Below are 21,558 nucleotides of genomic sequence, written 5' to 3' on the forward strand. Positions count from 1 at the left end.
CCCTTGGTACAAAATAAGTACCTGAATATATGTAAACCATTTTGAATGTAGGTGCAAAAACCTCAGAAAGGCGGTATATCAAGTCCCATTTCCCTTTCCCTTCCCATTATTGGGGGTTAATTTGGGGCTTGCCAGACCTTATGAGAGGCTGACCAGCATGCTGCATAAGAGAGTTATGTGGGTGCTGGCAATGAATTTTTCCGGCATCCATATAAGCCCGGGCTCCTCTCTAGTGTCGCCCCCAGCACTTCCGCTAATCTGCCCACATTTTGGTTGGGCAATCTGTGGGGAAATTCAGCATTACTCTCCAGTTAACTGCCACCAATTATCCTCACTTAGGCAGTGGGAAGTGATGTAAGCAATGAGGAGAACTCCTACCCAGTTAAATTACTTTGAAAATCAGTCTATGTGTCTTTAAACTATGGTTTTAATTTTTAAAGTGATACAAACTCAGAAGCCAACAATTCTATTTAGCATCTAATAAAATGTATCCCAAATTGTCTGTTGTGATTCACTCAGAGTATCCTATTATTCTATCCAGGCAGACAAATAATGGAAAAAAGAATCATGATATAGGAAAGCTTTTAGAGAGTTTGCTGCAGAAAAGTGGGACAAACTCCCTGATATGCTAAGAAAATGGGATCTCCAATTATTATCCTTGAAGAAAAGTCTAAAGCAGTTATTATTCCGTTGAGTGTAACCCAATACAGATTAAAGTTGTACCCTATGCATCATTTACATGATTTTCTAAATTGCTTTCTGCCACCATCTGATACACATACAGTATAATATACTTCTGTCTAAGACTCTATAAACCTACATTATGCATTCATGTCATAGTAACATAGTAAATGACGGCAGATAAAGACCTGAACGGTCCACCCAGTCTGTCCAACAAGATAAACTCATTTTACATGGTATGTGATACTTTATATGTATACCCAAGCTTGATTTGACTCTGCCACCCTCAGGGCACAGACCGTAAAAGTCTGCCCAGCACTGTTCCTGTACTAAAAGTTCTGAAGCTAACATTGAAGCCCCTTAAATTTACACTCCAGCCCATCCATATCTATTCAGCCAAGATAAGGGCGCAGACCGAAGAAGTCCACCCAATTATCTGCTTCGCCACCCAATCTCCGCTAAGATTCCATAGATCTATTCCTTCTAAACAGGATTCCTTTGTGTTTATCCCACGCATGTTTGAATTCTATTATTGTTTTCACCTTCACCACCTCCCGTGGGAGGGCATTCCACGTATCTACCACCCTTTCTGTGAAAAATACTTCCTGACATTACTCCTGAGTCTGCCCCCCTTAACCTCATTTCATGTCCTCTAGTTCTACCACCTTCCCGTCTCTGGAAAGGGTTCGTTTGTGGATTAATATCTTTCAAATATTTGAACGTCTGTATCATGTCACCCTTGTTTCTCCATTCCTCCAAGGTATACATGTTCAGGTCGGCAAGTCTCTGCTCATATGGTTTGCATACCATTTTTGTAGTTTTTCTTTGCACCGCTTCCAGTCTTTTTACATCTTTAGCAAGATACAGCCTCCAAAACTGAACACAATACTCCAAGTGGAGCCTCATCAATGACTTGTAGAGTGGCATCAACACCTCCTTTCTTCTGCTGGTTATACCCCTTTCTATGCAGCCTAGCATACTTCTGGCCACGGCCGTCGCCTTGTCACATTGTTTCTTCACATTCAGATTCTTGGACACCAACACTCCAAAGTCTCTCTCCTGAGTCGAGCTTACTAATTTCTCCCCTCCTATTCGGTATCTCTCTTTTGAGTTTCTGCACCCCAAATGCATCACTCTGCACTTCTTGGTATTACATTTTAACTGGCTGATAAATGTGGTGGGTTTTCAGTTAAATGTCGGTTTCCAACAAAGTAAACTCATTAATATAACAGAAACCAAAATACAGATGTATTAAAGAAAAATCAAAAATCAATAATATGCAACATTTAAATATAAAATTATAAGTGATAAATTGTGCTCATTTTGTTTTGGTGCTTTACAGCAACCCGAGGGCTGCAGACATATAAAAACACCATCCCAGCATCATCGCACACCCTACCTCCTAGCCTATAAAAGATTGCCCAAAAGAAACAAAAAAGTCATAAACAGTCATAAAAGTGGCTACTTAGCTGAATAGTTGTAGCAAAAGAGCTCTTGTTGAATCTGGAGGGGGATGATTTTATAAGTAGGATGATGAGGGCACTGGTGTCCTGTGCAGAAAACCGATGCAAGCCCGGGGCAAAGTAATGCTTTTATATTGCAAAACGCTCCGTGATACGGCAAATGAACAATGTTCAATCTTCCTTGATCTTTATCTTTGGTTAAGATCTGAACACAAAACGCAGCCTAGTACAGTTTAATTCAATAATCTTTTCCGTGATCCTCTCGTTGAATTCTTTTGTATTTCTTGAACAAAGCATCGTTTACTGTTATTTTTTCAGCTATTTGTTTAGAGAACCATATAGGCTTCCTGTTTCTCTTTGTTTTGTTTACTTTCCTCGCATAAAGATCAGTCACCATATTTATAGCAGCCTTTAGCTTTGACCACTGATTTTCCACTTCTCCAACACCTTCCCACTCCAAAAGCTCCTTCTTCAAGTATTCTCCCAGTTTTTATTTATTTTATTTTATTTTATTTGTTACATTTGTATCCCACATTTTCCCACATATTTGCAGGCTCAATGTGGCTTACATAGAGCCAGAGAGGTGTTTACAATCTCCGGGGTAAACAAATACAATGTGATGTTGTGGTAGGATAAAGATAAAGTTCATGTGGTACTGCCACATTAGAGGATCATTCAATGAAGAGTTGTGTTATGTCCATTACGTTCTATTGATGTTGTGTTGTGGGGAATCTTTTGGTTATGTTGGGTCAGTAGGATATGCTTTTTTAAACAAGTGAGTTTTTAGCATTTTTCTGAATTGTAGGTGGTCGCAGGTAGTTTTCAGGGCTTTTGGCAGTACGTCTGAAAGCTTAATTTCTATACTTTTGTTGCATATTAATTTGTAATCTATCTTGACTAGGACCTACTAAGAATAGAGTATATAACACTTTTTAAATAAATATCTGGAAAATGGCCTCGTAATGAATCCCCTCTAGTAGTGGAATGTAGCTACTATTACAGAAAGACAGAACTGCTTCTACAGTTAAACCAACGCAAACCCACACCTTTTGAATGATAGATAGAGCTGTTTCATCTAGACCAAAAAGTATCTAGTTCTAGTCTCACCTAACAAGTTTCCTCATAGTATGTCATATGGAAAGTTCATGTGAAACATCTTTGATAATTCTTAACACCACCTCTTGAACAAAAAAATATCATGCAGCCTTCAAAGATTCCCATAGGAAGATTCAGGCCAAAAGCTCTTCTTCTATCCATCAAGTTATACTATAGATAGAAAAGTGAATAAACCTTTTTAAATGAACCTGCATTGCAACCATACATTATCATCTGGTACTAGTGAAAACCCAAAAAGGAAAGGAATAATGATCATTGTTTAGTAAACCTTATAGCACAAACCTTCAGTTTTTCTGAGTGCCTCCACTAAGAACTGGGCCTCTTCTTGGATTCGTTCCTCAATGCTTCTCTTCCCCATCCCAAAATTCCTCAGAGTCATGAGGGAAAACCGTCGGAGTTGCTTCCACCGTGCTCCATTGCTGCCTATGACTCCTGAAGAGAGTGAATAAGTGTTACTGAATTCTTCTGAAAAGGATTAGGGTAATTAAAAAAAATATTATTAAACCAATTTATTGAATAACAGTGATTGTGGGCAGGCACTCCACAACAGAAGGACACTGTTCCCTCTATGCTGAGCAGGAGTTATCCAACTGCATTGCTGACAGTTTGTGTGTGTGGGGGGGGGGGGGGGAAGGAGTGCTTTAATATTGTGTTTTCAGTCTTGGTATTTTTATTGATTTAAGAACAGAATAACATATTAGAAAGCATTATAACATCATACAAATGCCAAAAAGCATGAGGGAGGGAAAAGAGAAAAGAAGAAGAAGGAAAAGTAAAAAAAAACACCCATGAGGGAAAGGACTTCTCAACATGCATCTCTAAAGTACGTGAGCAACAAAGACCACTTTTCCTTATAAGAAATATAGCGACAGGACTTTTTAGCAAGGAATGTTTCATACTTATAAGTCTGAAATACTAATTTCCACCAGCCTTGATGTGTGGCTTGATTCAGAGTCTTCCAGTGGCAGAATACAGTTTTCAAGGCTAAAGCAAGTAAAGTATTAACAAGCAAGGAAGCATTCTGACTTAACATAGATTGAAAACACTGGTCTCGAAGCAACACATATTTGTATAACATAGGGCCAGTGAAATGAAACACATCTGTTAAAGTGAGCCAGATGTCATCCCAAAATGGTTTTATACATACACATTCAAAAGTAAGATGCTTGATAGTGCCCAGTTGATTATGACAAGACCAACACGAGCTGGGAATGGAAGGGTTAATTGAATGCGACCTGAAGGGAGTCCATAGTGATCTATGCATGAAAAAATAGAGGGACCGTGTTATGGCCGCAGATCTGGAGCACTTAAACATTGAGTTCCATACCCGTCTCCAGCTGCTATCGGAAATGGGCTGCTGAATATCCTCTTCCCAACACCTATGGAGGCCCAGACATGTGATGGAAGATTTACTTAAAAGGATAGTATAAACGTGCAATGCAACATGTCTGGTGGACTGAAAGCTACATCAATAACCTCTGGAGAATGGGGCATCTTGGTAATTTGTAAGTTGGATTTTTTCAACATGGAGCTAAGTTGTAACCACTGGTAAAAGTGAGAGCTTAATAAGGGAAAGTCAGCCTGCATAGTTGAGAACGACTTCCAAGCATGAGTGCTTACATCAACAAAAATGTCCAAGAGTCCATATACCTATTCGTTGCCAATGAGACCAGGACACTTGTTTTTTACCAATTGTAAATTTAGGGTTATTCCAGATGGGCATATATAAAGTAGAGGACCAGGGAATGTTTAATAGTTTATCAAACGAGGACAGCAATCTATGGGTGGTGAGAATGATAGGGTTAGAAGCAATACGCTTGGGGAGTTGCATACCTACTAAATAAGTATGAGAGGATTGATTACGGACTGCTCCAGCAGCAACAATCTAGGGGGAAAATTGGCATTAGAGGGGGCAATCCATTCTAGACCTTGCCGGATAATAAAAGCTTTCTGATAAGATAGGAGATCAGGGAATCATACTCCACCTTTTAATTTTGATAATTTAAGTTTCCCTAGGGAGATTCTGGGTGATTTGGAATTCCATAAGAAGTTGGAGACTAGCTTCTCCAACCTTCTATAGAAGGCAGCTGGAAACAGGATAGGAACCATGCTTAGGGAATACGTACTTTTCAATGGCTTGAGACAGGCAGGTTCCCTGGAGTCCCGAAGAGCTTGCCTTTCCCTCACTATTGAAAATGTGATAGCGAAACAGCACCCCCTACTGCCAGAACTGTGTGTGGAGGACTCCCACTCAGCTAAGAGGGAACAGTGCTCGAGGACCCAAGAGCAATAAGCAACTTAAAAAAAAAGTTCTCATATGGTTCAAGAAAGAAGAGACAATTTCACATAGGTAAAACAAAGCTAGAAACAAGGCAAATAATTTAATCCTTTGAAGGAAATCTGGGAAAGGGATACATTGGCTGTACTGAGACCACAAAAAAAAGCAAAAAAAAGATCGATCTCCATGGGTAGAAAGCAAAACACAGCGTAGATAACCAAGGACCAGTGCAAAGCCAAAACAGTCTTTTCACAAACTTTAATTAATGAAAATAATTGGAAAACAATAACAGGGACTCAACATGGGCCGTGTTTTGGCTAGAGTGCCTGCATCATGAGTCCACAGTTCATAAGTCTTGTTGAAAATTTAGTGTCACCTGTATATAAATCAGATAGGCATTTCTTGTGATTGCATAATGGTGAATGTCCTCCCACAAAACATGAAGAAAATTCGACAAACAAAATCAGCATTCAGTGGAAACAGTCCAGCAGAATTTCACCTCTACACAGTAGTAAAAGTAATCCAAGCCCAGTGACAAAGGAAGTTTGGCAGCTGTTGAAAAGCTAGAAGATGCTGATGAAACTGAGAAAGAACTTCAGAGTAAGAATATTTTCTTGGAGAAAAACATCTGAGGTCAGGGAGCAGGATGAGAGAGACAGCGAGAGAGAAATTACAATAGATAATAAGACTCCAGGAACTTATAGCAAAAGTATTTTCTTGTCTGAGGGTATCCGTATACTGTAGAAAATAAGGACATGGCAACTGGTCTGAGGCACTTGCTGCTTGAGACATCTGACAACCTCCTAGCAAAACCTTGACTTTATCTTAATGAAACATTCCTGAATGCTTGTGTTATAGAAGATTACTACATTGCACTAACTGATCATGATCGGTAAATGGTGTTAACCAAATATTGGTCAATTGCTATTAACAATGATGGAACATAACCAAGAAAAATATAGCAGTTCCTCATAGTTGCAAATTTTACTTATCCACTGGACAGGTCTTATCGCAAATGTCATAAAAAGTACCAGCCAAAAGAACCAACTAGTGATAATGAATAGAGAATTTATTGTAAGAAGCCATCTTTAATAATGAGGTATGTTATTAATTCCTATCATAGAAGTGTTTCAGTCATCATGCAACACGTTTCTACAACTGAATTGCCTGCATCAGGGACACATTCAGTCTTTATAATAGGAACAAAAGACACACCTTGAAACAAGATATTCAATGCAAAAAGCTTGCCTACATTGGGCTCCACATATTAAAGACACCAAGATAATATCTTGGAATATTCATGGGCTTAGGCATCCCGTCAAAAGGAAGAAAATTATGATGGCAATAAAAAAGTTGAACGCTAAAATAATGTTTCTCCAAAAGACTAATTTACAGGATATTAAACAACTGACAAATGGGATTAAATGGGTTAATTACTACTATCAAACCCCAACTACAGGTAAGAAAGGAGGCATAGCTATTCTTTTTAGTAATGATATTTCCCTTCAAATCAAGAAAGAAGTCAAGGACAGTTAAGGTAGATGGTTGCTGTTTCACACACTAATCAACAATAGTGAATTACTTCTGCTTAATTTATACGCCCCAAATAAGGTTGAGCCTGCTTTCTTCCATGGAGTGGCAGAAGCAGAATGTCCTCCAGTTCCTATTATCATAGTAAGTGATTTGAATCTGCCTTTGAATAAATGGCTGCTTACCATCCACTCAAAGCACATATGGTACTTCTCTCTCTGATTGAGCATTACAATTTAGGTGACAACTATTTCCAGACACAAGAGATTATCGGGCTTATTTTCAGGTAATCAATAGAAATAAAACATGGAAAAGATAATAAGATGATACCTTTTTTATTGGACATAACTTAATACATTTCTTGATTAGCTTTCACAGGTTGCCCTTCTTCATCAGATCGGAAATAAGCAAATGTTGGTAGATGACAGTATATATTAAGTGAAACATCAAAGCATTTCAGTGATTGTCTAACAGGATGGGGGTGGATAGGTAAGAGACAAGAGGGTGACAAAGCAGTACAATTTTATGGTTTATAATGGGCTAGAAAACCCAGATCTTTGTTAAGTCCTGTCTGGTGTGTGTCAAAATATTTAATCATTCTGACTTCAAAGGTCTTACGTTCCTGTATTGTTTTAAAGTTCCCTTTCAGAATTCTTACCATGAAATCACTGGTGCAGTGTTCTGGTTTTGTATTGTATTTTCGAAAGAGAAGGGCGCCCATCTTTTAACACAAATCGGGAGATGGGCGTCCTTCTCCCAGGGTTGCCCAAATCGGCATAATTGAAAGCCGATTTTGGGTGTCCTCAGCTGCTTTCCATTGCGGGGATGACCAAAGTTTATGGGGCATGTCAGAAGCATAGCGAAGGCAGGACTGGGGCGTGCCTAACACATGGGAGTCCTCAAGCAATAATGGAAAAAAGAAGGGCGTCCTTGACGAGCACTTGGGCAACTTTACTTGATCCATTTTTTGTTACGACCAAGGCTCAAAAAGGTGCCCAAACTGACCAGATGACCACCGGAGGGAATTGGGGATGACCTCCCCTTACTCCCCCAGTGGTCACCAACCCCCTCCCACCCTAAAAAAATGTTTTAAATATTTTTTGCCAGCCTCAAATGCTGACCATTGAGGGCTGACTATCGAAGGGATTATTCCGGTTATGATTTATCTTAATTTGTTGTATAGGAAAACTTTCTGTTATTATGCAATTGATGTGGAGTGAACTAAGCATAATGTGAAGCAATTTTATAATAATGGCTTATCTATGCTGTTGATTATTTTATATATGCATATATGCTTATTGTAACATGCTCTGGGTACTATATGGAATAAAAATGTATTACTGATAGATTGAAGATGAAGTGTGCTCAGCGTTACTGATTGGTCAAGCACGCCTTGAAACAGCCCACGATAGCTGAACTTTGGCCACAGTCGGTGTGACTGACTTTGCTTGCACGTTTTTTGTGTCTGCCACCAACCTAAAAACTAAATGTTTTTTTGGGGGGGGAGGTTAATCCTTTTTAAAATTAGAATTTCCTGTGTAGTCTTTATCAAAAACTTACAGTGATAAAAGTTTTTTTATGCAGATGAAGCAAGTTGGACCCCTTGATTTCCTCCTTACCCATTGAACATATAAAGGGTGGAGGTTGAGGTACAGAGGCTTTGTCCTTTTTTCACACTTTTTAAAAATTTTTGCACTCCACAGGATAAGTATAGTACATTAAGTACTTTGCAGCTTATATGAGAGAGGTAATTGTTGTATGTTGAAGATTATAGATTCTCTTATCCTGATATTTCTGGACTTACTGATAATAATGTAATTTTATATTACCTCTCAATAAAGGGTAGCAAATCTTAAGGAAACCCTAGAGAATCGGCTAACCAAATTAGAGGGGGGATGGGAGGAACTAGCACCAGAAGGCAATTATCTTATCTATATATAACACTGGTTACACATCCACTTGTCTGCTGCTTCTTTGTTTTCCTCTTATTTCTCTTATGCTTTGGTTATTTATTTCTTTTCCATGTTTTATTTTGTTTGATTTCTATTGATAACCTTAAGAGTGGACTAACACGGCTACCACACTCTTATGCTTTGAAATGTCCTTACCGTGACCTCTGGTGACTCTGTCCAACATAGGTAGGCTTCCCCTGCCGGCAAAATCCTCACCCCGTTCATTCAGTGCCTCCTTTACAACGTCATAACCGCGCAGAACCACCACTGGTTCTGAGCCCATATGGATGGTGAACACTGATCCATATTTCTCACTTAGCTAAGAAAACAATCATGGACAGATCATTATCTATGAATCTAACAGCTATCAAAAATCTATTGCTAACATTTATTCATCATTATATATTGGACCCCATGCCCCCTTCCAGAGCCTTTTGTCTTCAAGAGAATGAATAAATAAGCTGATATTATCGTATTCATTAACCAGTTTCTAAAAGACTATTTATTGAGGCATGAACTTTCAAGGATGAGTCCACTACAGATCATACATTTTCAAATGTCAAAGCTGTGGAAATACAGACTGTCTTTATCTGGCATTTGGAGTTTATTTTATATCACAAAGATACCCCAGAGATTTTTTTTATAGCTCTTAGGAGTAAACTAAAAATGGGAGGGGTAAGGAAGAAAACTAAGTTTGGGGAATAACTGAGATTATTATTTATGTGCATTTTGCTCATACCTTTTTCAGTAGTAGCTTAAGGTGAGTTACATTCAGGTACACTGGGTATTTTCTACACCTGGAGGGCTCACAATCTGATATTGCATATGAAACAATGGGAGGTTAAGTGATTTTCCCAAGCTCACAAGAAGCAGCAGTGTGACTTGAACCAGCCACTTCAGGATGTCAAGACTGGTGCTCTAATCACTAGGCTACTCCTCCACTCTGTAAGCCATCTTTTTACCATGGCCCTGCTGAGTTGCAGTTTGAACTATTCAAGCTTTCACCAAGATTTCTGGGATCAACAGAGTCTAAGCACATCTGAGTAGATAGAATTTCTAAAATATGCTTAAAGATGCACAGAATACAACCAGAATGATTAAAATTGCTGTGCAGTAGGGGCCAGGTTCAGTAAATGCTGCCCAAAGTTAGGCACCTTTAAAATCCACACTAACTGCCAGTTCTGTAAAGGTTGCTCATTGCTAAGGGACTTTTATAGAATAACACTTAGCATGGATTCTCACGTCCAACTTTGAGCGCGAGGACTTACGCCTGCTGAAACATGGTGTAAATGGCCACTGGGTGCATAAATGATCCTCTTCTATGACACCGCACCTAAAGTTTTGGAACACCACTGACCCACCCATGCCCCTCCCATGGCCACACCCCCTTTTGATTTGCAGGCAAGGAAATTTAGGCATGCAATGTTATAAAACAGTAAATAGGCAGATCTGCTTGTAAGTCCTAATTTATGTCAATTAATGTTAATAATTGATTGTTGATGGCTCATTAACTAATTAGTTTGCATATGGATCTTGGGCAACCCTTATAGAATCTGGGAGTAGGATTGGAATTCTTGCATTAAACTGTGGTTTGTTTCTTTAATTTTATGCGGGAATTCTCCAAGCTACCGAACGCACTACCGAAGGCCATAAAAACAATGCAAGACCTAACTATCTTCAGAAGGCTACTGAAAACAGATCTTTTTAAGAAGGCATACAATAAACATTCATCTTAAATACTAAATAATAACACTATACACGTTCTACATAAAACCGAAACACTTTTTCACATAACCAAAGATCAAGCACTACCTCATGTCGAATAGGCTCTTTTATAGTAGATGACCTAATGTATGTTACAATCCAATTCATAACTCAGAAACCTTCATGTAATACCTTAATGTATTCCTCTCTACCATGATCTACTCCATTTATGTTACGTTCCATGTACGTTCCATTGTATATTTCTTAACATGTATGTCCGCACACTAATGCAATACCATCTATAATTCTATTACCCGGAAATGGCATCCGCCATTACGGCAAATGTAAGCCACATTGAGCCTGCAAATTGGTGGGAAAATGTGGGATACAAATGCTACAAATAAATAAATATACATCTACTAAATCTTTACACACCAGGAAAGAGATCTATCTTCAAAATTATACTATGAAAATGGTTAGATGCCAAGATATAGATTGATGACTATAGATAATGCTGTCAAAACTCTCCAAGCTCTGAAGCCAGTGGCAATATCTACGATTTGCTGCAGCTGCTGTGCAGTTACCATTACCACCCCCCCAATACGTGTTCGGTTTTCATGCATGCATGCATGAAAACAAAACATGCACAAAGGGTGCCAGCAGCAGTAACAACAGCTCAGGACAATGCTGCCCACTGTAGAGCTTGGAAAGTGCTGTGCCCTGGAGGCAGAAGAGGAAGTGGTCTTCAGCTGGTGGAGCTTCCGGATATTGGCCACCCACAGCAATGGAGACTGCAGACTTTGGAGATGCCTGAGCCCAAATTGTCCCACCCTCCCTCCCAGCAGCTACACCATTGCCTGAAACACCTACTCAAAATCACATAAAAAATAGGCCAACACTTTGTTTGCATATGTGGCACATGCACATGTGGTCAAGTAGTTTTCTAAAAAATATATTTTCCACTGTAAAATGATTATACATGCGAAAAAGAATGATAAAAATGACCTATGTGCAGGGTAATTCTACAAAGGGGCACCTATTTGGAGCTTATTCTATAAAGGAAACCAGGCACCTCTTTTTTCATTTAGTGTAACAGGGCAAATACACTTACACCAGTCACAGAGCTGCAGTAAATGTTCATGCCAAGATTGCTAAAAGTTGTACATAACTCACAATATCGTGTAATTTACACATGTAACTGTGCTTGTCAGCTATGCACACATACAATCCAATATGCCAGTATACTGGTCATTTATACATCTTCCTGGCAAATAAGAGAGACACATGAAAGTTATCCAGTTCCAGGCTGCAGAATTTGGAACAGTTCTGAATTTCTGTTCACTCTATCCTGTTGTACTATGGGACTTGCAGCACTGATTTTAGCATGGTCAGGATTGGACACTACAAATCCCACACTGCTTTGGGCTCTAATCTAATCTAAAATGGCATTTTAACCCGCTAGATCCCAAAAGTCCAAAATTTACAACTTAAAACATCGAGCTCAGAAGGCATGCAGGGCATGGTGCGAGAGGTGGCAATGTTGGGTCCCCTAGGAAACAGTGATCATAACATGATCAAGTTTGAGCTACTATCTGGAATGAACCCACAAAGGAAATCTATTGTAGCAGCATTTAATTTTTGAAAGGGCGACTATAATAAAATGAAGAAAAAACGGTTAAAAAGATTCTAAAAGGATCGGTTGTTAAGGTTAGGACACTAAATCAGGTGTGGACATTATTCAAAAATACTATCTTAGAAGCCCAGACCAGATGCATTCCATGTCTTTGCAAGGGTGGAAAGAAGAGAAAACGACAGCTAACATGGTTAAAAGGTGAAGTAAAAGATGCTATTACAGCCAAAAGATTGTCCTTCAAAGAATGGAAAAAGGACCCAAATAAAGAAAACAATAAGCAACATAAACATTGGCAAGTCAGATGCAAAGCTTTAATAAAGAAGGGTAAAAGAGAATATGAAGAGAAACTCCCTATAGAGGCTAAAAATCACAGAACAACTTTTTCAGGTACATCAGAAGCAGAAAGCCTGCAAGGGAATCCGTGGGATCATTAGATCATGAAGGATTTAAAGAGGCACTCAGGGAGGACAAGGCCATAGTGAAGAAACTCAATGAATTCTTTGCTTCGGTCTTCACGGAAGAAGATGTAAGAGATCTGCCTGTACCTGAAATGGTTTTCAAGGGTGATGATGTGGAGAAACTAAAAGAAATCTTAGTGAACCTCAAAGATGTACTGAGCCAAATTGACAAATTAAAGAGTAGCAAATCACCTAGACCGGATAGCATACATCCAAGGGTACTCAAAGAACTCAAGCATGAAATTGCTGATCTACTGTTAGTAATATGTAACCTGTCATTACAATTGTCCATAGTACCTGAAGATTGCAGTTTAAAAATCAGTGTCACATTGGCCACCCTCCAATCGGGGTGATCCAGGAAATTACAGACCGGTAAGCCTGATATCATTGCCGAGCAAAAAAGTGGAAGCTAGATAAAGAATAAAATTACATATCCTGTATACAAACATGGTTTAATGGAATAGAGTCAACTTGGGTTCAGCCAAGGGATATCTTATCAATTTGCTTCATTTCTTTTAAGGTGTAAATAAATATGTGGATAAAAGTGAGGCAGTTGATACAGTGCATGTAGATTTTCAGAAAGCTTTTAATAAAGTTCCTTATGAGAGACTCCTGAGGAAACTAAAGAGCCATCGGATAGGAGGCAAGGTTCTGGTGAGGATTAGGAATTGGATAATGGACAGAAAACAGAAGGTAGGGTTAAATAGCAATTTCTCTCAATGGAGGAGGGTGAACAGTGGAGTGCAGCAGTGATCAGTAATGGGCCCAGTGCTATTTAACATATTTTTAAATGATATGGAAATCGGATTGACAAATGAGGTGATTAAATTTGAAGATGACACAAACATGTGGATAAAGGTGAGCTGGTTGATGTTATTGTGTACCTGGATTTTCAAAAGGCGTTTGACAAAGTACCTCATGAAAGACTCCAGAAGAAATTGGAGAGTCATGGGACAGGAGGTAATATCCTACTGTGGATTAAAAACTTGTTAAAAGATAGAAATCAGAGAGTAGGGTTAAATGGTCAATATTCTCAATGGAAAAGGGTAGATAGTGGGGTTCCCCACGGCAGTGGCGTAGCGAGGGCAGCTGACACCCAGGGCGGGTCATCGCTGCGCACCCCCCCGGGTGCAGCATGGCACAACCCCCCCCCTCAGCGCGCGCACCCTCCCTCGGAGCGCATTCTTACCACTGGCGCTCCGCCTCGAGTGCACGTTGTTGCTGGGAGCTGCGTCGGCTCTGCTGGTTCCTTGCTCTCTCTGCCCCGGAACAGGAAATAACCTGTTCCGGGGCAGAGAGAGCAGTGAACCAGCAGAGCCGACACCCTCCAGTGGCGTGCACCCGGGGCAGACTGCCCCACCGCCCCCCTTCCTACGCCACTGCCCCAGGGGTCTGTTCTGGGACCGCTGCTTTTGAGTATATTTATAAATGATCTAGAGATGGAAGTAACTAGTGAGGTAATTAAATTTGCCGACGACACAAAGTTATTCAAAGTTGTTAAATCATGAGAGGATTGTGAAAAATTACAAGAGGACCTGATATGACTGGGAGACTGGGTGTCTAAATGGCAGCTGATGTTTAATGTGAGCAAATGAAAAGTGATGCATGTGGGAAATATGAATCTGAACTACAGCTACGTAATGCAAGGTTCCACGTTAGGAGTCACAAACCAAGAAAAGGATCTAGGCGTTGTTGTTGATGTTACGTTGAAACCCTCTGCTCAGCTAACCACCTTTACCACATTCTCTGGCAACGAATTCCAGAGTTTAATTACACATTGAGTGAAGAAAACTTTTCTGCGATTCATATTAAATTTACTACTTTGTAGCTTCATCGAATGCCCCCTAGTTCTTGTATTTTGGAAAGAGTAAACAAACAATTCACGTCTACCTGTTCCACTCCACTCATTATTTTCTAGACCTCTATCATATCTCCCCTCAGCCATCTCTTCTCCAAGCTGAAGATAAGCAGTGTAAAATGTATTGAACTTTTTGGGGATCTTGCCAGGTATTTGTGACCTGGATTGGCCACCGTTGGAAACAGGACACTGGGCTTGATGAACCTTTGGTCTGTCCCACTGTGGCAATACTTATGTACTTATTCAAAATTGTTAAAACATGAGGGGACTGTGAAATAATACTGGAAGACCTTAGGGAATTGGAAGACTGGGCATCCAAATGGCAGATGAAATTTAATGTGGACAAATGCAAGGTAATACACATTGGAAAGAATAATCCGAATCATAGTTACCTGATGCTAGGGTCCACCTTGGGGCTCAGCCCTCAAGAAAAAGATCTAGGTTTCACTGCAGATAATATATTGAAATCTGCTCAGTGTGTGGCTGTGACCAAAAAAGCAAACAGGATGCTAGCAATTATTAGGAAAGGGATGATGAATAAGACCAAAAATACTATAATGCCTCTGCATCGCTCCATGGTGCGACCACACCTTGAGCATTACATTCAGTTCTGGTCACCATAATTCCAAAAATATATAACGGAAGTAGAAAAGGTTCAAAGAAGAGTGACCAAAATGATAAAGTGGATGGAACTCCTCTCGTATGAGGAAAGGCTAAAGAGGTTAGGGCTTTTCAACTTGGAAAAGAGATGGATAAGAGGAGATATGATTGAGGTATAACAATCCTGAGTAGTGTAGAATGATTAGAAGTAAATTGATATTTTACTCGTTCCAAAAGTACAAAGACTAGGGGACACCCAAGGAAGTTACACTGAAATACTTTTAAAACAAATAGGAGGAAATGTTTTCTCACTCAACGAATAGTTAAGCTCTGGAACTCTTTGCCAGAGGAGGTGGTAACAGCAGTTAGAGTATTATTTAAAAAGGTTTGGACAAATTCCTGGAGGAAAAGTCCATAGTTTGCTATTGAGAGAGACATGGGGAAGCAACTGCTTGCCATGGGATTTGTAGTATGGAATGTTGCCACAATTTGGGTTTCTGCCAGGTACTTGTGACATAGCTCGGTCACTGTTGGAAACAGGATACTAGGCTAGATGGACGATTGGTCTGACCTAGTATGGCTACTGTTCTGTTCTTATCAATAAAATTACATGTGGAGGGGCATAATCGAATGGCGCCAGCCATCTATATGGCCGGCCATCTTCGGGGCCGGCTCCGCAAAGGGGCGGAGCCAACATTATTATCGAAAAAGATGGCCGGCCATCTTTTCTTTCGATAATACGGTTGGGGCCGGCTAAATCTCAACATTTAGGTCAAATTTTGAGATCGCCGGATTTAGAGATGGCCGGCATCGGTTTTGGGCCATATTGGAAACCGGGCCCTGCCATCTCAAACCTGGCAAAATGCAAGCCGTTTGGTCGTGGGATGAGCCAGCATTTGTAGTGCACTGGTCCCCCTCACATGCCAGGACACCAACCGGGCACCCTAGGGGGCACTGCAGTGGACTTCAAAAATTGCTCCCTGGTGCATACCTCCCTTTACTTGTGTGCTGAGCCTCCCAAATCCCCCCCCCCAAAAAAAAACCCACTCCCCACAACGATAATACGGTTGGCTCCACCCTTTTGCGGAGCCGGCCCTGAAGATGGCTGGCCATATAGATGGCCGACGCCATTCGATTATGCCCCTCTTGGTCCTAAAAATAAATGGACCAAGTGCAGCCGGCGAAATGCTCATCCAAGCCGGCCATCTTTTTTCCATTATCGGGCGAAGCCAGCCATCTCGTAACCATGCCCCACCCAGTCCCCCGTCCCGCCCTGCCTTCTGTAACCTGCCTTGAAGTCTGGCCGACTCCGCGACGGAAAGCAGTTGGCACCAGCCAAAATCGGCTTTCAATTATACCGATTTGGCCGGGTTCAGGAGATCGCCGGCCATCTCCTGATTTGTGTCGGAAGATGGCCAGCGATCTCCTTCGAAAATAAGCTGGATTATAACCTTTCATAAGTTCAATATCAGAGCACAACTATTCAAACATCTACTTTCATATATTTTTCAGAAAAGTAAGTTTTGATTCCCTTTCTAAATAATTTGTAAGTGGTCTGATATTTTAATCCAGAAGATAATTTATTCCAAGTTTGGACAGCTTGATATGAAAAAGAACTCTGTAATGGTTTCTGAAATCTAACTCCCTTGAATGAAGTGCCAATCAAATCCATCCTGTCCGATAAGCATGTAAAACCTAGTCTGAATAAAACAGAGACCAGATGAATAACTTATAATGGTATCAGACAATGGTATCAAACTGTGCCAAATCTTGAAAACCATACAAGCAATATTTAAAGGATATCAGTGCCTGCAGAGAGAGACAATGTAAGTCTCTTAATAATGGAGACACATGATCAAATTTAGTCAATCAAATTATCATGCCAGCTGCCTTATTCTGCAACAGCTGTAATCGATTCCTTGGTTTTACAGAGGTACCCACATATAACACATTACAATAATCCAACTGGGCTAAAATCAGACTCTGAGCCAATAATCTAAAATGATACTCATGGAAATAAGATCTAATTGTCCATAATTGTCGCAATCTAAAAAATACTCTCTAAAACAAGCTATTAATCTGGCCTTCAAAAGATAAAGCTGAATCTAAAATCACTTCCAATACTCTGGAGGATTTCTCAGCTACTAGTTTTTCATTTTGACCAATTTGGATAGATTCTAGTAAACTATCGACATAATTAAAGAACCATAGAATTTTGGTTCAAAACCAGGATTGTCCAAAACTCTCCAGCCTGGAACGGGGTAACTAGGCACTGCTGAACTAAAAGCTGGTGCCCTCCTTTTGAATGACCCTTTAGAGGACAGATCTATCAAGGGACGCCTGATCTTCGAAAGAAAGTACTTTCTTTTCTAGTGTTCTACTTTCCTTTGTAGAACGTAAGTGTAACAGTGTATATTTGTGTATATTTAGGTGTGAGAATTTACAGCTGGTGTAAACACTCATGCCTAGATTCAAGAGATATGCATGCAACTTAAGTGTACCTTGCCCACATTCCACCCACACTCCACCCTTGTGATTGCACACTTGCAAAGTACGCTCTTCACACTGTGTGGGTTAATTCCCCTATGTCTTTGTTTTTAGGGTTGTAACTGCCAAGCCAAAGCTTACTTTAAAAAATGTACAAAAAGTCATTTTGCAGCCGCTTTGACTAGAAGTACTCAGTTAGCACAGTAGAAAGTCCTTTTATGCAGTAAAAAAAAAAAAAAAAGAAGGAAGGAAGAAAGGGCAGATGGACTTGCTTTTTCCTCTTTGTTTTTGTTGTTGTTTGTTTGTTTCTTTTTGTCCAGAAGGATTCTCATTTCTTATGTGTCCTTCCATATGTAGGACTGTTCTACCCATAGACACCCAAATACAAAGCTGTAGACCATACCACTACTGCCCAAAGTTCACCAGCCTTATCAATACCAACTTCACTCCAAGCTCAAAGATATCGAGCATGAAACCCACACTGTCCCTCACAGACATGTCTCACTCACAAAGACACATTATATCCAGTAACCGGGCCCTGCCATCTCAAACCTGGCAAAATGCAAGCCGTTTGGTCGTGGGATGAGCCAGCATTTGTAGTGCACTGGTCCCCCTCACATGCCAGGACACCAACCGGGCACCCTAGGGGGCACTGCAGTGGACTTCAAAAATTGCTCCCTGGTGCATACCTCCCTTTACTTGTGTGCTGAGCCTCCCAAATCTCCCCCCCCAAAAAAAAACCCACTCCCCACAACGATAATACGGTTGGCTCCACCCTTTTGCGGAGCCGGCCCTGAAGATGGCTGGCCATATAGATGGCCGACGCCATTCGATTATGCCCCTCTTGGTCCTAAAAATAAATGGACCAAGTGCAGCCGGCGAAATGCTCATCCAAGCCGGCCATCTTTTTTCCATTATCGGGCGAAGCCAGCCATCTCGTAACCATGCCCCACCCAGTCCCCCGTCCCGCCCTGCCTTCTGTAACCTGCCTTGAAGTCTGGCCGACTCCGCGACGGAAAGCAGTTGGCACCAGCCAAAATCGGCTTTCAATTATACCGATTTGGCCGGGTTCAGGAGATCGCCGGCCATCTCCTGATTTGTGTCGGAAGATGGCCAGCGATCTCCTTCGAAAATAAGCTGGATTATAACCTTTCATAAGTTCAATATCAGAGCACAACTATTCAAACATCTACTTTCATATATTTTTCAGAAAAGTAAGTTTTGATTCCCTTTCTAAATAATTTGTAAGTGGTCTGATATTTTAATCCAGAAGATAATTTATTCCAAGTTTGGACAGCTTGATATGAAAAAGAACTCTGTAATGGTTTCTGAAATCTAACTCCCTTGAATGAAGTGCCAATCAAATCCATCCTGTCCGATAAGCATGTAAAACCTAGTCTGAATAAAACAGAGACCAGATGAATAACTTATAATGGTATCAGACAATGGTATCAAACTGTGCCAAATCTTGAAAACCATACAAGCAATATTTAAAGGATATCAGTGCCTGCAGAGAGAGACAATGTAAGTCTCTTAATAATGGAGACACATGATCAAATTTAGTCAATCAAATTATCATGCCAGCTGCCTTATTCTGCAACAGCTGTAATCGATTCCTTGGTTTTACAGAGGTACCCACATATAACACATTACAATAATCCAACTGGGCTAAAATCAGACTCTGAGCCAATAATCTAAAATGATACTCATGGAAATAAGATCTAATTGTCCATAATTGTCGCAATCTAAAAAATACTCTCTAAAACAAGCTATTAATCTGGCCTTCAAAAGATAAAGCTGAATCTAAAATCACTTCCAATACTCTGGAGGATTTCTCAGCTACTAGTTTTTCATTTTGACCAATTTGGATAGATTCTAGTAAACTATCGACATAATTAAAGAACCATAGAATTTTGGTTCAAAACCAGGATTGTCCAAAACTCTCCAGCCTGGAACGGGGTAACTAGGCACTGCTGAACTAAAAGCTGGTGCCCTCCTTTTGAATGACCCTTTAGAGGACAGATCTATCAAGGGACGCCTGATCTTCGAAAGAAAGTACTTTCTTTTCTAGTGTTCTACTTTCCTTTGTAGAACGTAAGTGTAACAGTGTATATTTGTGTATATTTAGGTGTGAGAATTTACAGCTGGTGTAAACACTCATGCCTAGATTCAAGAGATATGCATGCAACTTAAGTGTACCTTGCCCACATTCCACCCACACTCCACCCTTGTGATTGCACACTTGCAAAGTACGCTCTTCACACTGTGTGGGTTAATTCCCCTATGTCTTTGTTTTTAGGGTTGTAACTGCCAAGCCAAAGCTTACTTTAAAAAATGTACAAAAAGTCATTTTGCAGCCGCTTTGACTAGAAGTACTCAGTTAGCACAGTAGAAAGTCCTTTTATGCAGTAAAAAAAAAAAAAAAGAAGGAAGGAAGAAAGGGCAGATGGACTTGCTTTTTCCTCTTTGTTTTTGTTGTTGTTTGTTTGTTTCTTTTTGTCCAGAAGGATTCTCATTTCTTATGTGTCCTTCCATATGTAGGACTGTTCTACCCATAGACACCCAAATACAAAGCTGTAGACCATACCACTACTGCCCAAAGTTCACCAGCCTTATCAATACCAACTTCACTCCAATCTCAAAGATATCGAGCATGAAACCCACACTGTCCCTCACAGACATGTCTCACTCACAAAGACACATTATATCCAGTAATTTTCTATTCATACAGTCACACATATACCCCATCTTGCTTTCACTCATGTTCCAATTTGCACACCCTCACCTCAACTACAGCCTCCATGTCCAAAGTATCCCATGTTCATCTATTTCCAAATATTTAATTTAAGTACTTGAATTTAACATAGAGAAAAATGCCTCTGGTCATGATTTGAGTATATATCTGTCAGTCTGTTACGATTATGTAAGTTAGCCATCAGAAAATTGCCCTTCCTCAATATTCCTAAAAGAAATGATCCTGGCGGGGGGATTAACAAATAGCAATTCCGTTTTCAAATGTGAGGGAAAAAGCTACTTGAGGGGAAAAAAAGATATGCAAAATGTTTGTTGGTACTTTGTATCCATATAAGCATCAAAGTTATGATATGTGCATACTTCTGTTTTGAAAATAGGGACAAAATACATGAATAAAAAGAAACCACAGACTTTGTAACAAAATACATAGTTTGTACAATGCTCCTATTAATCTTAGGCTATGACATCTGCTTCTGTCTCACAAAGCCCCCTTTGCTTGCAATAGGATAATAATATTATTTCTATTATTTCAAAAATAAGAGTCAAGATCAATTTGTTTAAATAAAGCAACTCTATGCTAGGATTAAGCTACCACCAATTGAGCAGAAAGAAGAAAATGATGTACCTTATTTAGTGAGAGGAAGATATCTTTACTGTTCAGCTGTAGTATGTTGCCCAGGAAGGGGAGACCAATGGGTCCAGGAGGAAGCTTGCCGATACCTTGCTTCCTTCTCTTCTGGACTGTGCCTATCATTAGTAAGGTGAGACATCCCACCAGCAAGAAAATGCTAGCTCCCACCAGCTCCATTCTTGAATGTCTATCAGGGCTCTAGCTTTAGAAGCTGAGAGGTGATTTAGGGCCACACAACTTTATATATAACGAGCCAGGGTGGAACTTGATTAATCAGTTTACCATTAACAGGATTATCATGGAGCTATATTTGTGTGAACTTGGTTCAACTTAACTTCTAACCAAGTTTTCCATATTATTTACTTTTCAAATGATTATTCAGGTGCATTGTTTGCTGTGTCAAAAACTCCTGC

At 40.1% G+C, this 21,558-nt stretch overlaps 1 protein-coding gene across 1 annotated transcript in view; it reads right to left on the reverse strand.

Annotated features, from left to right (window-relative positions):
* LOC115479938 (cytochrome P450 2C19-like) overlaps nt 1–21,355 on the reverse strand; it is a 39,898-nt gene extending 18,543 nt beyond the window's left edge. Inside the window, exons 1-3 of the mRNA XM_030218272.1 lie at nt 21,140–21,355; nt 9,177–9,339; nt 3,543–3,692 (exon numbers count right to left, since the gene is read on the reverse strand). Coding sequence (XP_030074132.1) covers nt 3,543–3,692; nt 9,177–9,339; nt 21,140–21,322 — 496 coding nt within the window. The 5' untranslated portion in view covers nt 21,323–21,355. The remainder of the gene's footprint in view (nt 1–3,542; nt 3,693–9,176; nt 9,340–21,139) is intronic.
* Between the last annotated feature and the right edge of the window lie 203 nt (nt 21,356–21,558).

The sequence above is a fragment of the Microcaecilia unicolor genome, chromosome 11 (genome assembly GCF_901765095.1).
Source record: "Microcaecilia unicolor chromosome 11, aMicUni1.1, whole genome shotgun sequence".
NCBI lineage: Eukaryota > Metazoa > Chordata > Amphibia > Gymnophiona > Siphonopidae > Microcaecilia > Microcaecilia unicolor.